This window comes from Psammomys obesus, unplaced genomic scaffold (assembly GCF_907164565.1).
Source record: "Psammomys obesus unplaced genomic scaffold, mPsaObe1.curated_primary_1811, whole genome shotgun sequence".
Lineage (NCBI taxonomy): Eukaryota > Metazoa > Chordata > Mammalia > Rodentia > Muridae > Psammomys > Psammomys obesus.
This window is the reverse complement of record NW_026593286.1, coordinates 35943296-35961604: the sequence shown is the minus strand read 5'-3', so window position 1 is coordinate 35961604 and position 18309 is coordinate 35943296. Positions and strand designations below refer to the sequence as shown.

Here is an 18309-nt window from a genome sequence, read left to right as displayed (position 1 = left end):
GTCCAGTGTAGGCCATGACCTCCTTGCAATCCTCCCTGTTGGTTTTAGAAACTGCACACGTGTTACCACACAAGTTATTCGGATTAAACCAAAATGCAGAAAATCAACTCAGAACTTTCAGTCTCCTGTTTACTACTTCTTGTTTAGACAATGTGGCATTAGAACACTTACAGCAAATTAATTTGGATATGGTTTAAAATCTCTTACAAGTATAGATAATTGAGCACACTGTACTGGCAACGAGGCTATAATGCATAGCTGCTCTGAGAGTGAAAGGGGGCTGGCCCCCTTTAGAGACAAGGAAGAGGGGAAGGACCAGAGGTTCACCCGAGACTTGCTGGACTTGAATGTAAATCAACCAAGCTCACGTACCGCCATAAAGGCTGTGGAGCCAAGCAAAGAAAATGCTCCTCAACCCCCAATTTTAGTCCAGCCTAGTGTCAGACTCACGACCCTCCTGCCTCTGCCTCCTTGAGGAAATCCTAATTGCATGTGCCACCACAACCAGAGACCCCGATTTTAGTTTCACAAGTGGTGTAAGGAGACACTTTTAATGTAAGTACTGCCATAAAGTGTCATTTTCTTGGAACTTTGTCAAGTTTCAGAATCCTAAGCCCTTCCTATAGTTGAGTGACAATTTTTAGCTCTCTCGTATCCTTTAAGACTTTCGTTAGAGCAAACATTAATTTCTGTAAAGGAAGGGGACAGTGTCAGATAGCTTTGTCACTGTGAGGTACCTGGTCATCAGCGAATTTCAGGAGAGCAGCCATGGGATCTGCTCCAGGAGACAGCACGAAGATCAGCGGCGCGCAACAGTTACTATCCGCAAACGCCTTGGACAGATCAAAGGGGGGCGGTTCAATGAAAGGGCGCCCCAACTTCTTGATTATGAATTCCTGCAACATCGGAATAACCTAAGAGGGGCGAGAACATATTTGAAAGAAGAGTCAAAATCTTCAAGGAGTTTCTAAACAGAGCGATTGCTGGGTGTGCTAACAGACGCTGGTGATCCCAGCCTGGGGAAGTCTGAGGAAGGAAGCTTACAAGTTCAAAGCTGGGCTGGGCCATATTGCAAGACCCTGTCTCAAAATAAAAGAAGTTGGACTCCGGCTCTATAGCTTAGGTGCTAGCCATGGTAGATCCAGGCTGTTACTGGGTATATAAATACCTTTCAGAAAAACAATTACACATGATTTAAAAAATTACCGATGACTGGTATGAGTCACCAAATTCAAGGCACTTTAACTTCTTTTAATGAGTATCCGAGACATGGAGAAGAAAAAAAAAACTAGTTTTAAAATTATTTCTTTTATTTTTATGATTACATAATTTCTCCCTTCCCTTTTCTCTCTTCCAGCCCTCCCATAGGCACCTCGCTGCTCTCTTTAAAATTCATGACATTTTTCCATTAGTTGTTGTTATACCCGTATGTGAGCAGTCTATACATATAGATTCCTAAACACAATCTGCTCAGTCTGTACAATGTTACTCATATGTGCGTTTTCAGGGCTATTTGCTGTTGGACAAACAATTGCTGTGCTCTTCCTGGGGAAGACTATTCCTCCTCCTCTCTCCCTTCCTCAGTGGTCTGCAGCTCTCTGTGCAGAGTTGAGGCCTTGTGGTTTTAAAACACAGATTATATCCCCACCTCTCCGAAGCAGCAAATATCGTATACATTACGCAGCCTCCCCACATCTTTACGAAAGCCCCGCTACGGTCAAGGTCTGGGGGAGGCAGAGCTCTGTAAACAGACACAGGCTCTTTACTAAGAAACAAGCCACGCAATGCTGGCGGATTTTCCGAGGTGAGAATATGCTTGGGCCCTGTTTGAGAAAGTAGAACGCTATGGCTTGGGGTCTCCGCATCAGTGGGTATGTGCTAACAAGAAGGACACGGTCAGCTTCATCGAGGTCAGCCCTTGCTTCCCAGTGAGGACCTACCCCCGGCATCTCTGGGATGCAGTACCAGTTAATTGTGACCCAGGTCTGACCTAAACAGGTCAGACGACATCATCCTTGTTCCAATCTCAACAAACTGCAACATGCTCCCTCCAAGCTATAAACAATTACTTCCTGTTTTTACTTGCTCTTGATGCTTTCCTCGGAGCTCAGCAAAACTTTGGAAAAGCTAATTACAAAAGAAACTAGACTTGAAGAAAAAGCAAGAGAGACAGTTCAGCAGGCGCTGGAGTTCTAACTCTAGACAGTTCTTCCTCTGTCTTGCTCTGAGATTTGTCGTGACACTCATTCGAAACATCTTTAATAGGCAAGAGCAAAGCTAGCGAATCTTTTTCCAGGTAAGTAACATAAAGGTTTATGCTGGGTTAAATTAACAGTATTCTTCAGATGTATGCCTTACCAATGAAGGAGTTCAGTCCTGTAGTCAGTGTCAGGCATGGGCATAGGGACAAAGGACAATGTCTGCTCTTTGACTGTCTAAGAACAGCATGTATGCTCTTGAAACTGCGCTTGAGAACTGCACCACATTCTGCTACTACAGCACCAGATCCCCTGAGAGCTGTTTCGCTTTTTTTTTTTTTTTTTTTTGCCTTCTTTGCTCTGCTAAATATTCAATTTTCTCCTTTGACTATAGGACTACCAAGCAGAATTAAGAATAACATGCTGCAGTACTGAAATGCCAATAGACTCCTTCAAAGCCTTCTTTAAAGAACAGTATTTTTATTTCACATGTACTTGCAGTTTTTGACACTCACATTTCCTTTGATAGTACGTTACAGCTATAGAGGGTCATATGACTAACATCATACATATAATTTATTTAATTACCTGACTTCAGCTTATGTCTCAAGAAGTAACTGCCAAATGCACTTTTAACCCTGGAACAGGTATGTCTGCTCAACTTTTGAAGTCACAAATACCTGTTCTCTGTTTCTTAATCTTGCTCTCACAAACTGATCAGTCCTGCCACATGGATCTCTGTGAGCATCTCTGCAGGAGCTTAATTACCATAAAAGGCAGGAGGTGAGCCCAGCAAGCAGCTACCTCTGAGGAAGGAGTAATGGGAAGGGTTTGGGAAGGCCCTGCAGTCATGCCAGCAGAATGGCTGCCATTATACAAGGATGGTGCTGCATGTACTGAGAGGTCTAACAACTCCAAAGCCCCTGAGAGACCCCCAGAAGGCCCCACTCTGTTTGGCTAATCTGACTCCATGACAGGCTTCATTTTCAACTTTGCCTAACTTGGCTCGAGTTTCTGTTTTTCAGAACATAGAAGAACAGTTTCTGGAAAAACTGCAGCTCAAAGGCAGCCAATTAGCTTAAAGGCTAACACATGGGCTTGGGCTAAGTATTATGATTCAGCCCTGAGGAAAAGCCCTTAGCAACTCTGGAAAGTTCCTCAATGTTTAGCCAATCCTAAATACCCTAACCCTCCTGAGTCACTACTAACAAATGAAAGGTTACCTCACTCTTTCTGGAAATCCCCTAATTGCCTTTAAATTGAGCCTGTGTGCCCACTTTGTGGTCCCCATTCTATGGAATGGCGGCCCCTGCATGCTGGAAATTTTCTGCAGAATAAATGCTCCTTGCTTTTGCATACTACTTGAGTCTGGGGTCTTTCTAAGTGACTCTTGAACCCTAACAGTACTACAGCCCCTGAGCCCAGGGTAGCAATCCCACATGCTTGGAACATTCCTCAACTGAATGTTACAAGTGCCAGTATCCACCGTAGATATTATCCTCTGGAAAGACTTACAAGTGCCTCCAAACACTAGTTGTGTGCTCTCTGCAATATCTGTTTGAACAAGATTTGTGAGTAAAAGTCATCAGCCTGTCACAACACATTTTAAAGTCAGCACATGTGTGTTCCTTACACGAGTATGGCCAAGAATGCTGAGAACCAATGAAGAAATATCCAGGTTCAAGTTAGACTTTGTATTTATTTATTTATTTATTTATTTATTTATTTAGTGTGTTGGGGAAGGGTAGTGTGCATGAGCATATGGAGGTCAGAGGTCAGCTTGCAGGCGTTTTCTCCTTCTAGCATGTGGGTTCTGGGGACCCAACTCAGGTCACTAGGCTTAAGGCAGGCGCCTTTACCTACTGAGTCATCCTGATGGTCCAAATTAGACTTTTAAATCTGTTTTTCAATACTTTCTTAGACTCAGGGGGTCTATGACAAAGGCACAGATGAGTAAACGCACACCTATAAATGCTGGAATAAAAGCAGGTGTGGGGCACACACCTGTCCCAGCATTCCAGAGGCTGGGGGAAGAGTATCTTGAGGTCAGCCTGGCCCATGTAGACTGTCTCAACACCGAATAACCAAAGTATAATGAAAAGGGCCTATCCAATAAGATGGCAATACTGTTCATTCATCTTCAATTTCTATTAGTGAACAAATAGGAAGTCTCAAGACTAAACTTTTATGAGCATTAGATTCTAATTCCAGAAATTCTAAGCAACAACAAAACATCAAAAAAATAAATTTACATACACACACAAACATACTCATAAACACATGTACATACTTTCATATGCATACACACAGTTGATTTCTAGATAATTACTTCGTATCTCAGCTATTTCGAATTATCACAAATGTCAAACTCACTGCAGAAATATAAAAAAAAATACCCTAATTTTCTATCCTAGGCTGTATCTTTGACTTTCTCTTTACCATTCTTTTCACAAAGGAAATTTTTTTCCCTCATTAGATTAAAACAAAAACAGAATGTAACACTTATTCAACAGCATCTTTCATTCCAAAGTGAGTTTTAACCTCGCCACAAAATTGTAGTTTTGCAAACAAAATGACAAGGACAGAGGCCTGAAGTTTCCTAAGAGCTAGTCTGTTGAAGGAGCGGCCCAGGTTTTGAAAGCAGGACCCAGTGACATGTTAGCCACATGGCTGACAGTGGGGCGATGTCCGTGTGTTGACACTGGAGGGCCCAGTTAGGAACGTGCCTGTCTCTCTTGAAGGTCAGAGGAGATAAATCCCATAGCTGCACTTTTCAAATTGTAACTGAAAAAAAGTTGCCTGCTTCCCAAGAGGAGACTAGAACTCCCAAGCTAAAGGCAGGTTGTGCCGGTGATGGGGACTCACAGGGTGAGGGACCCATCTGTGTCTGCAATCCGAACATTCTGGCGTTAGGTTTATAAAATGAAATCTGTCAGAAGCAACGATTACAGATTCATGTAGGCAGCCGTCCTCCCAAAGGCAGGGAAAAAACACGTGCTTTTTCTATGCATGCTTTTCCATTCAGCACAATTCCTACAGGATTTATCTGAGGTCAAAGACGCTTATTAGCTTGCATCTGACAAGCTTCTTATTGAAGGCTGATGGATTTGCTTTGTGTTTACACTTCGGAATGACAGAACTGTGGCCAGAAGCTCTTCATTTTATAAATGGACTCCAAACACTGCACACCTCAGTACTTTTCCACTTGACATGTTTTCTTCTGTCAATAAGATACTATAACTATTAAATTTGAAGGGAAAGTATGAGCCCATCTCATTTTCCTGCTGGTGACTTAGCAAGAATCTTTCCAATTTTTCTAAACGACAGCACTGGAAAGCCTGGCACCTGAAGCTTCTGACGCAGTGCTTCTCAACCTTCCTAGTGCTGTGACCCTTTAATATGGTTCCTCATAGTGTGGCGACCCATACCATGAAATTATTTTGTTGCTCCTTAATAACTGTAGCTTTGCTACTGCCATGAATCGCAATGTTAATATATCAGATATTCTGGTATATATATATACAGAATATCTGTATACCAGAATATCTGATATGAGGCCCCTGTGAGAGTCATTTGACATCCCCACAAAGGGGTCACATCCATAGGTTGAGAACCTTTGTTCTAACCGTTCAGTATTAGGGCAGGGTTTCAAGTGGATAAAATGAAAAGGGGATCCACATCCCACCCCCCCCAAATATTTTGATATTTTCCTGGCAGGTATATATATTGTTTTAAGCCTAGAGTTAGTGAAGAAATGAAATGTATATTCTATTATCTCAAATATGAGTCCCTTATAGTACTGTTCCTCTCCTTGATAGACTTATACCATTCTATTCTAGAAATTCACACCCCTTTAAAAGGCAGAGTAGCCAAATATACAATATATATACACAATATATTGTATATACAAATATACAATATATACAAATATACAATATATAGTTTCAATATACAAACATACAATATATAGTTTCCAAAATAATCAATCCACCACTAAAACTTGGAGTACCCAGAAACAGGAAATGTAAAGAGCAGGAAGTTTCTGGCTGATACAATGATATTCTAATAACCATCTTTACATTAAACACATGGGCGTGGTGGTACAGACAACGGCAACCAGTTGATGGCTTCACTTAGGATAGATGGGAAAAAGCTGCAGTTGTCAATGACTTCCGCGCTGCACTGGCTCCACACAAATGAGCTTATTTCTTGACTCTGCAGAGTTATCTGTGACCTAGGCAATCTCTAGGTGTGGGCAACAACCAAACCTTGAGGCACTTACACAGCAGCACAGAAGTCTATAGTTTTAATGGCCAGGAAGTGTCTTGAAAGACCTCGAAGTGGCAAATAAACAATACATTCAATTAGCCAAGGAAATCTGTACCCACTAACTTCACTTTAAATGCAACTGAAGAAGAAAAACTGAAATATTGCTAAGTATCATTTTGTAATTTTTCTATATCTCCTGAAAAAAAAAAACAACAACACAACAACAGAAAAAAAAAAAAGAAAAAAAAAAAAAGAAAATCCTGGAGGAAAATTGTGAATAGATTGGAAAACATTGTAAGACAGAAAGTTAAGTCATGAGGCAGATCAGTAAGAAACAGAAGCCTACCCAGGATTTAAAAACAAACAGAATAACATCTCAGCCAAAAGAAAAAAAAAATCCCTCCAACAAAAACCACCTTCAAGCCTATGTAACTCCAGCCTTCAAAAAGATAATGAATATGGAAGGTAATATTTGAGCTATTTGATAGTTTAATCTATTTTCAGATTAAAGTGTCAAGTTTGAAAATCATAAAATTGCAGAAGGATATACGCAGATGAAGTTGTCACAATTAGGAAACGGCTCATTTACCACTTTTAATGCAAAGATAAAGGCCCATGAAGATTACAAGCATTTCATTTTCTCCATCCCGAAGCGGGAAGTGAACATCTGAAGCTTTCCAGTAAAGAGTTTCTATGAAAAACTATTCTTTTAAACATTATCAAAGGGTACATTTGATCAGGTTCTCAAACACCAAACAAGTGTTCATTTATGTCAGCCCCAGAGAACAGGGTAGAATTGTGACTTTCATAGGCCATTGACAATTTGTAGGCTACTTCCTCTATTAAAAAAAATTTAAAGATCTAGTCTACAATTGTTTTGTATAAGGATAAATCTGATACAGACTGGACCATATCATAACTGAAACACTAAAACATGTGACTGACCTCTATACCTAAGATTGAGCCCTGGCTAGATCCTGAGAGCTGAAGGTATGTTAGCTGAGTGACTGTGGCTCTGAGGAAGAAATGCCTCTGCCCCCGATTATCACTGATATGCATAAAACATACGTTTATATAATACTTTTACCATTTAAATTCCTCTTTTATGTGGGGGAAAAGTTAGAATATAAACATTTTCTTTGAAAAAATTCAAATTGTCTGTACTGTGAGTTTTGAAGTAATTACGTGAAACTTCTGTTTGTAACAATGGCAGTTATGACAGCTCCCAATGACTTCCTGCCCGTGTTACATTGGCACCTGAGAATACATGTCAACAAACTCAGACAAATTCACTTTCTATAGACTGTAATACAAATGAGGTCACTAATAAGTATTGAAATGGCACATTTACTGCTTCCCTGGATTTATATTTATCATTTACAGAAGGTTAAAATAACATTACTAATATTGTCTTTTGTGCCAACAATGACTGAAGCCTTAAAATGTTCCACATATGGTCTAAATGCTGTGTGTGTGTATGTGTGTGTGTGTTTATGTGTTGTGTATGTGTATAAATATAGACCCACATTTAGAGACAACACATCAGATGTTTTGCTATACAAGTTGAAGTTAATGCTGTTGACTAGTTTCACCATCGTAATAAAAGAAAATAAAAATGAGGTTACAGCATAAAAGAGAGAAGTCTGTAAAGCAGAGGAACCAAAAGCCATAAAGAATAATCATTAAAAAAAATAACACTAAAAATATACTCTAGAGAGAGATCCAAGATGGCGGCACCAGGTGCCTACTGTGTCTGAGGAGCAGGACAACAGTGTTGGCACAGTGACCAAGAGACTGAACTCTGGGCTCTAAATCACCAGCGATTGTGTTTCTCAAGTGAGAGGAAACCACTCGGTGTGGAAATCAATCAGGTCCATTCTCAGGTCACCCAGCTAAAACCTGGAAGAGTTCCTGGGTCCCGGCAGGCACTCGGTTGCCAGCCCAGAGCCACACACCTGTGTGTCCTGATCACCTTCCCAGGCTGAACTGTAGGCACCAAAATACCAGAAAGTGGGATTTCCAATCCCTAGAAAACTCCATAGTGAAGGAAGCAAATGAGACTGACCTCAGGTCACCCAGTCATTCCCTGGAAAAGGTTCTGGGGACCGGAGGTGCCCAGCCACCAGCCCAGAGACCTGCTGTGTGCCTGATTCTCCGTCACAGACAGAACTGTGGGCCCCAGGGCACCAGAGACTTAGTTTCCCTGTCCGGAAAAAAGCCCCATAGTGAGGGAAACAGCAGATCTAAGCTTAGAGCACTCAGCCGACACCCCCCCCCCAAAGTTCTCAGGAAAAGTTCCTGGGTTCCTGCAGGCACTCAGTCACAAGCTTGCAGCCACCACTCACCTATACCTGCATGCTCTACACGCCACCCCAGACTGGACTGTGGACCCCCAAACACCACAGACTGGGTCTCCCTATTGGGAGGAACCCCCACAGTGGTGATGGGGGTAACGTTTGGTCCAACCTCAGGACACCAGCTCCAGAAAAGTTTCTGGATCCCTACAGGCTGCAGTCTCTAGCCTCCTGCTGCACGCATGAGAGCTGTGCTCACCTGCCATTGACTACCGCTTGGGTACTGGGGCATAGAGCTCCAACCTCCAGACCTACAGAAGCTGGGATCCCTGCTATCAGCCCCCACATACTGCTCCAAGGGGCAACCAGTTATCCCTAACAAACTGACCAAACTGCGGAGCTCCCAAGTTCTTCAAGAGAGTTGTGCCTAGAAAACAGTGTAAGAACGACAGCAGCAGCCCACTAAATTCAGAGCAAGAAACCCAACAGCTGGGCAGCTGTCTCCAGGACTTATCTGGGTGGGAGGAGAGCCCATGACTAACAAAGACCACAGTTGCCACTCAGGTCTATACGCCTGAGGTGAGCTGTGGCAGTTTCTGAGAAACACCAGTCATTCAGTGACCATACACAAAAAGGTGAGGAGGCCTCCTTCAGGAAAAATCATCTTCCTACCAAGGGAGAATCCCCACCCTAGGATTCCAAGAAACACCAGAAACTAACACCCAACACTTAAGATAGCCCAGTGGGTAGAGGCCAGAGTAAAAGCTCAACCAATAAAAGACAGAGCAATATGGCAACTCCAGAACCCAGTTATCCAGGGGCAAGCAGCTCTGGACACCCCAGCATAAATGAAATTCAAGAAGATGACCTTACATCTATGCTTATAAAGAGGATAATAGAGGAAACAAATAAAATATGTAAATAATAAGAGGAAGATAAATTCAAACAGATTATGGCCATATGTAAAGAAATGGAGAAAGCTAAAGACAAACAGATTATGGCCATCTGTAAAGAAATATAGGAAGATGCAGCCAAACAGTTTGTGGCCTTTAGAGAGGAAATAATTAAATCACTGAAAGAAATAAAAGAAAGAGAGGAATGTTCAAACAAGCAGCTGAAGGAATTAAAGGAAAAACAGGAAAATATAGTTAGAAAGGTGAAGGAAATCAACAAAATGGCTCAAGATCTGAAAATAAAATTGGAAAAATTCAAGAAAACACAAACGGAGGATATCATGGAAAGGAAGAACTTAGGAAAGAAAACAGTAACTACAGAGGTAAAAATAACCAATAGGCTAAAAGAGATGGAAGAAAGACTCTCAGGTGGGGAAGATACAATGGAAGAAATTTATGTATCCGTTAAAGAAAATGTTAAATCTAAAAAATTCCTGACAGACCATCCAAGAAATCCAAGAAACATGAAAAGACAAAACCTAAGAATAATAGCAATAGAGGAAAAAAAAGATTCATTCCTCCAAGGCCCAGAAAATATTTTCAACAAAATCATAGAAGAAAACATCCCCAACTTAAAGGAAAGGCCTATAAGAATACAAGAGGATAATCCTTTCTAGTTCCCACCATTTACCTGCAAATTTCATGATTTCCTTATTTTTCATTGCTATGTAATGAAAATTGTTGCAGATGTACCACAATTTCTGCATCCATTCTTCAGTTGAGGTGCATCTGGGCTATTTCCAGCTTCTAGCTATTACAAATAAAGATACTACAAACTAATCAAGAGAGAGGACCCTGACTGAAATGCTCAATCCCCATCCCGAAAGGCAAAGAGGAAGGACATCAGAAGAAGAAGAAAACAGGAAACAAGTTAGGAACCTGCCATAGAGGGCCTCTGAAAGGCTCTGCCCTGCAGACTATCAAAGCAGATGCTGAGTCTTATGGCCAACTGTTGGGCAGAGTGCATGGAATCTTATGAAAGAAGTGGGAAATAGTAAGATATGGAGAGGACAGGAACTCCACAAGGAGAGCAACAGAACCAGAAAATTTGAACACAGGGGTCTTTCCAGAGACTCATACTCCAACCAAGTACCATGCCTGGAGATAACCTAGAACCCCTGTACAGATGTAGCCCATGGCAGTTCAGTGTCCAAGTGGGTTCCATAGTAATGGGAAGAGGGACTGCCTCTGACATGAACTGATTGGCCTGCTCTTTGATCACCTCCCCCTGATGGGGGAGCAGCCTTTCCAGGCCACAGAAGATGACAATGCAGCCACTCCTGATGAGATCTGAAAGACTAGGATCAGAAGGAAGGAGAGGAGAACCTCCCTTATCAGTGGACTTGGGGAGGGGCATGTGTGAAGAAGGGGAAGGGAAGGTGGGATCAGGAGGGGAAGAGGAAGGGGTTTATGGGAGGATACAAAGTGAATAAAGTGTAATTAATAAAAGTTAAAAAATAATGAAAAATAAAAAGACACAGATTAACAGACTGGGTATATAAACAAGATCCAACAATCTGTGGCATAAAAGAAACACACCTAAGTCACAAAGATAGACATTACCTGAGAGTAAAGATCTGGAAGACAGTTTTCCAAGCAAATGGACCCAAGAAGCAAGTAGGAGTAGCCATTCTAATATCTAATAAAACAGATTTTTCAACCAAAATTAATCAAAAGAGATGGGGAAGATCACTTCCTACTCATCAAAGAGAAATTCAACCAAGAAGACATCACAATTCTGAACATCAATGACCCACAATTGTAAAAGAAACATTAATAAAACTGAAAACACACAAAGATCCCCATACATTAATAGTGGGAGACTTCAACACCCCACTCTCAATAAAGGACAGGCCAACAAAACAGAAATTAAACAAAGAAACATTATCTCTAATAGAGGTCATGAACCAAATAGACCTAAGAGACATCTACAGAACCTTTCACCCAAACACAAAAGAATTTATCTTCTTCTCAGCACCTCATGGAACCTTCTCCAAAATAAACCATATAGTTGGTCACAAAGCAAGCCTCAACAGATACAAGAAGACTGAAATAATCCCTTGTATCTGTCTGACCACCATGGACTAAAGCTGGACCTCAACAACAACAGAAATAGCAAAAAGCCTACACACACATGGAAACTGAACAACTGGCTACTCAGTGACAGCTGGGTCAGTGAAGAAATGAAGAAAAAGTTAAAGTCTTCCTAGAATTCAATGAAAATAAAGGCCCAACATACCCAAACGTATGGGACACAATGAAAGCAGTGCTAAGAGGAAAGTTCATAGCACTAAGTGCCTTCCAGAAGAAATTCGAAACATCTCATTCAAGGAACTTACTGGCTCACCTAAAAGTCCTAGAAAGAAAAAAAAAAAAAGAAGCAGACACACCAAAGAGGAGTAGACAGCTGGAAATAATCAAACTCAGGGCTGAAATCAATAAATTAGAAACAAATAAAACAATTCAAAGAATCAATGAAACCAAGATTGGTTCTTTGAGAAAATCAACAAGATAGAGAAACCCTTAGCCAAGCTAACTAAAAGGCAGAGAGACACCATCCAAATAAACAAAATCAGAAATGAAAAGGGGATCATAACTACAGACATTGAGGAAATCCAAACAATCATTAGGTCTTACTTCAAAAGCCTATATGCCACAAAATTTGAAAATCTAAATAAAATGGACAATTTTCCTGATTGATTCCACTTTCCAAAGCTGAATCAAAAACCGGTAAATCAATTAAATAGTCCTATATCCCCCAAAGAAATAGAAGTGGTCATCAAAATCTCCCATCCAAAAAAAGCCCAGGGACAGATGGTTTCAGCACAGAATTCTAACAGACCTTCAAAGAAGAGCTAACACCAATACTCTTCAAACAATTCCACAAAATAGAAACAGAAGGAACATTACCAAACTCATTCTATGAAGCCTCAGTCACCTTGATACCTAAATCTCACAAAAACCAACAAAGAAAGCGAATTTCAGGCCAATCTCCCTTATGAATATTGATGCAAAAATACTCAACAAAAACTTGCAAACCAAATACAAGAACACATCAAAGATATCATCCACTATGACCAAGTAGGCTTCATCCCAGGTATGCAGGGGTGGTTCAGTATATGGAAATCCATCAATGTGATCCACCATATAAACACACTGAAAGAAAAAAACAACATGATAATCTCCTTAGATGCTGAAAAACCATTTGACAAAATCCAACATTCATTTATGTTTAAAGTCCTGGAGGGATCAGGAATACAAGGCACATACCTAACCATAGTAAAGGCAATATGCAGCAAGGCTATAGCCAACATCAAACTAAACAGAGAGAAACTTAAACTGAAATCAGGGACAAGGCAAGGCTGGCTTGGCCACTCTCTCCATATCTCTTCAACATAGTTCTTGAAGTCCTTGCTAGGGCAATAAGACAACTGAAGGCGATCAGGGGGATACAAATTGGAAAGGAAGAAGTTAAAGTATCACTATTTGCAGATGATATGATAGTATACATAAGTGACCCCCAAAATTCTACCAGGGAACTCCTACAGCTGATAAACACCTTCAGCAAAGTGGCTGGATACAAAGTCAACTAAAAAAAAAAATCAGTAGCCCTTCTGTATACAAAAGGGAAAAGGGCTGAGAAAGAAACAACACCTTTCACAATAGCCACAAAGTACATAAAGTACCTTGGTGTGACTCTAACCAAGCAAGTCAAAGACCTGTATGAAAAAAACTTTTAGTCTCTAAAGAAAGAATTAGAAGAAGATATCAGAAGATGGAAAGATCTCCCATGCTCATGGCTTGGCAGGATTAACATAGTAAAAATGTCCATCCTACCAAAAGCAATCTACAGATTCAATGCAATTCCCATCAAATTACCAACATAATTCTTTACAGACCTTGACAGAAAAATTCTCAACTTCATATGGAATAACAAATAACACAGATTTGCTAAAACAATCCTCTACAATAAAAGATCTTCTGGAGGTATCTCCATCCCTGATCTCAAACTGTACTACAGAGCAACATTAGTAAAAACTGCATTGTACTGGCATAGAAACCGACTGGTGGATCAATGGAATTGAATAGAAGATCCAGAAATAAATCCACACATTTATGGACACCTGATTTTTGACAAAGATGCCAAAACCATCAATGGAAAAAAGATAGCATCTTCAACAAATGGTGCTGGTCAAACTGGATGTCTACATGTAGAAAGACGCAAATAGATCCATACTTATCACCCTGCACAAAACTAAAGTCCAAATGGATCAAAGACCTCAATATAAAACCAGACACACTAAACTTGTTAGAAGAAAAAGTGGGGAAGGGCCTTGAACTCATTGGCACAGGAGACAACTTCAAGAATAGAACACCAACAGCACAGGCTCTAAGATCAACAATCAATAAATGGGACCTCATGAAACTGAAAAGCTTCTGTAAAGCAAAGGACACTGTTGTCAGAACAAAACGACTGCCTACAGATTGGTAAAGATCTTCACCAACCCTATATGTGATAGAGGGCTAATATCCAGAATATATGAAGAACTCAATAAGTTAAGCAGCAACAAATCAAGCAATCCAATTTAAAAATGGGGTATAGAGCTAAACAGAGAATCTCAATAGAGGAATATCAAATGGCCGAGAAATACTTAAAGAAATGCTCAACATCCTTAGTCATCAGGGAAATGCAAATCAAAACAACCCTGAGATTTCACCTTACACCCATGAGAATGGCTAAGATCAAACACTCAAGTGACAACACATGCTGGAGAGGTTGTGGAGAAAGGGGAACCCTCCTCCATTGCTGGTGGGAATGTAAACTTGTACAAACACTTTGGAAATCCATCTGGCACTTTCTCAGACAATTAGGAATAGTGCTACCTTCTGGGCATATATCCAAAAGATGCTCAACTATACAACAAGGACATTTGCTCAACCATTTTTGTAGCAGCTTTATTTGTAGTAGCCAGAAGCTGGAAACAACCCAGATGCCCCTCAGTTGAGAAATAAATACAGAAATTGTGGTACATTTACACAATGGAATACTATTCAGCAATTAAAAACAAAGTCATCATGAAATTTGCAGGCAAATTGTGGGGTCTAGAAAAGATCATCCTGAGTGAGGTATCCCAGAAGCAGAAAGACACATATTGTATATACTCACGTATAAGTGGATATTAGACATATAATATAGGATAATCATACTAAAATCTGTACATCTAAGGAAGCTAATCAAGAAGGAGGACCCTGGGTAAGATGCTCAATCTTCATTCAGAAAGGCAAAGGAGATGGACTTCGGAAGAAGGAGAAAACAGGGAACAGGACAGGAGCCTATCACAGAGGGTCTCTGAAAGACTCTACCAGCAGGGTATCAAAGCAGATGTTGAGACTCATAGCCAACCTTTGGGCAGAGTGCAGGGAATCTTATGAAAGAAGGGAGAGATAGTAAGATCCGGAGGGTACAGGAGCTCCACAAGGAGAGCAACAGAACCAAGAAATCTGGGCCCAAGGGTTTCCTGTGACTGATACTCCAAATAAGGACCATGCATGGAGATAACTTAGAATCCCTACACAATAGTAGCCCATGGCAGTTCAGTATCCAAGAGGGTTCCCTAGTAATGGGAACAGGGGCTGTCTCTGACATAAACTGATTGGCCTGCTCTTTGATCACCTCCCCCTGAGGGGGGAGCAGCCTTACCAGGCCACAGAGGAAGACAAAGAAGCCAGTGCTGATGAGACCTGATAGACTAGGGTCAGATGGAACGGGAGGAGGACCTCCCTATCATTGGACTTGAGGAGGGGCATAGGAGAAGAAGAGAGAGGGTGGGTGAGATTGGGAGGGGATGGAGGAGGGAGTTACAGCTGGAATACAAAGAGAATAAACTATAATTAATAAAATAAAATAAAAATTTAAAAAAGAGAGGAGAAATAATCAAAACTAAGGATATATATGAAGGTGGCTTATAAAACCACCTCTAGTTTATAAGCCAATTAAAAACACAATGCAGGCTGGTTGGTGTGGTCACAAGTCTTTAATCCCAGCACTTTCAAGGCAGGTTGAGGCAGAGGGGCAGAGGGGCAGAGGGGCAGAGGAGGGACAGAGGAGGGACAGAGGGACAGAGGGGCAGAGGGGCAGAGAGGCAGAGGGGCAGAGGAGGGGCAGAGGAGGGACAGAGGGGCAGAGGGGCAGAGAGGCAGAGGGGCAGGAGGGGCAGAGGGGCAGAGGTGCAGAGGGGCAGAGGGGCAGAAAGGCAGAAAGGCAGAAAGGCAGAAAGGCAGAAAGGCAGAGGCAGAGGCAGAGGCAGGCAGATCTCTTAGTTAAAGGCCTGCTTGGTCTACAGAGTTCCAGGTCAGCCAGGGCTACAGAGAGACACCGTTTAAAACAAAGCAAAACAACAACAGCTTTCTCCCCCACACACACTTAAAAGGGAAAAAAGCAGGGGGTGAGGTGGGGGGGAGGAGTTTGAATAGAAGTACATCTGCATGGGTGACCAATGGGCCTTCCTGAAGATACGGGTTATTAAAAATCTCAGTGACAGGCACAGGTTACCTCCTTACAAGTTACTGGTTAGTGAGGCCCCAGAGCCACCAAAACAGTACAGGTTTTATGACAGCCAATTTACCATTGGTTGTCCATAGATACCACAAACTTCAGTTGCCTAAGGCACTCTTACACTAACCAGGAAACTACTCCTGCTAGCTGGCTCTCACAGTTCTGCAAGGTGCTTTGAAGGCTGACGAGACCACCAATAGCCTTACCCAGCAGTGCAGCTGCCATGTTGCAATAGGACCAACAGGCAAGATACGGCCACTGGTGCAATAATGGCAAGGCGGTTTCTGAGGGAAACCAACCACACACAAAAAAAAAAAAACCACACACACACTCTGTTAGCTATTTATTAACCCAGATGCTTCAGTAAACACAGATTCAGTTTGGGGAATTCGTTCGGAGGGAGCTGGATTACTCCCGCAGACTCCTCCATCCACCCTGAGTCTCTGAAGAAATGCAACGTCGACTGGGCTGTGTGGAGAACAGCTGATGGGAGCTGCTCGGAAAGCCCACACTTACCTTGTCTGGCCTCAAGCAACGAATAATAAGCATCCTCTGAAAGTCATCTACTTTATTCTCCCATTCTTCTGGGAACAGCTCATGGTGCGGCTCCTAAAATTAGAGAGCCTAAGTCAAGGTTAAAGATTATTTCTAAAAGTAATATTATTCATAAATAAGCATAGCCTTAGAAAAGACATATAATTCCTGAAATCAGAAGAACATCTGTATAAATTTTCTTTTATTTAAGCTGTGGGAAAATTAATGCCAACATGTATACATTTGAAATTTCAGAACAAGCTATGTGGTTTCTCTCATGGCTCAACATGGTGAATGCAATTGCAATTTTAAACTAAAAAGAAATACTCACAGAAAAGATGTTTTTTTTTTTCCTAATAAATATTTTCGTTAGCAACAAGGAGAAATACAAAGCAGACCCACCCCAAATGAATGAATTCAGTCTCACCATCACATCACAGGCAGCCAGGTACAATATTGGTCAGCTCAGCTGTCAGCCTCTCTCTGCTCTGTCTATAGACACCTGGATCTAACCAGCTACCCATTATCCTCAAGAACAGTAAACATCGAAAGAGCAGAAACAAAGGAGTAAAAAGTAGTAACTGGAAAGGGAAGAAATTTTTAACCTTTGTACCAGAGCAAAGCTGAAAAAGGCAGGCATTACTACTTCTCTCAAAAGGGAAACAAACTGCATTACAGTTCATGTGAACTTTCAGAGCTAATTAGACAGTCAGGGTTTCATCAAAATTGTTTTGAAACACCAGTTTTCCCCTTTCCTCCAATGATAAAAGTATTCATGAGCTTATATTCTGCATTTAGAAAATGGAAACAGTTGTTTGATAAAATTTTAATTTATCTCCCATAATGATTGCTCAAATCTAAACTGAAGATGGAAAAAAAAAAACTTGCTATGGAAATTCAGCAAAACATTTTAAAAGGCCTTGCAGCTCAAAGTTTATCTTTTTATATGGCAAGGAGTTTGGGGAAAATCAGAAACAGGACCATTGTGTTAGAAGGCTGGGATAACAGCCACCAAGATGTGAATTTTAACGGAGGATCAGTAGTTGAAAGCTTTTTGTTAAGTTTCAAGCCCTGACAAATGGCTGAAGTTCCTACTTTACAAATCAAAGCAGGTCTGACCTTAGTTTCTCCCAGCACCCTTCAATCCCTACCTGTTACAGGGTAAGGCTAGCATACCCCACCCTCAACTCTCTCTAGCCCAGGAGCTCAGCTACCTTCCAAACAAGGGCTCTTTCCTACACAATCCAGACATTTTGGTTACCTGCCCCTTTTTGTACCTTTGGCCTCCTAGCTATTCCTCCTGGTCTTTCTCTCTCCTGTCTCCCTTCCCCTCCCCTTCTCCTCATATGGCTCAGGGTTATGACTGCTCTCGACTCTCCAGATACCTCTCCTCTGGCTATGCTCTCCCTCACGTCTATAATAAGCTTTCTCCTCCACCATACCTAGGCGCAGTCATGGCCTTTCCTTTCCTTTCCTTTCCTTTCCTTTCCTTTCCTTTCCTTTCC

The 18309-nt window shown here is 41.4% G+C and overlaps 1 protein-coding gene across 1 annotated transcript in view; it reads right to left on the bottom strand.

Moving 5' to 3' along the window:
- Positions 1-18309, bottom strand: part of Dnah7 (dynein axonemal heavy chain 7) — a gene marked incomplete at its 5' end in the record, with an annotated part of 256610 nt that overhangs the window by 41172 nt on the left and 197129 nt on the right. The window contains 2 exons of the mRNA XM_055616804.1: positions 738-914; positions 16787-16879. Of these exons, the coding sequence (XP_055472779.1) occupies positions 738-914; positions 16787-16879 (270 nt within the window). The remainder of the gene's footprint in view (positions 1-737; positions 915-16786; positions 16880-18309) is intronic.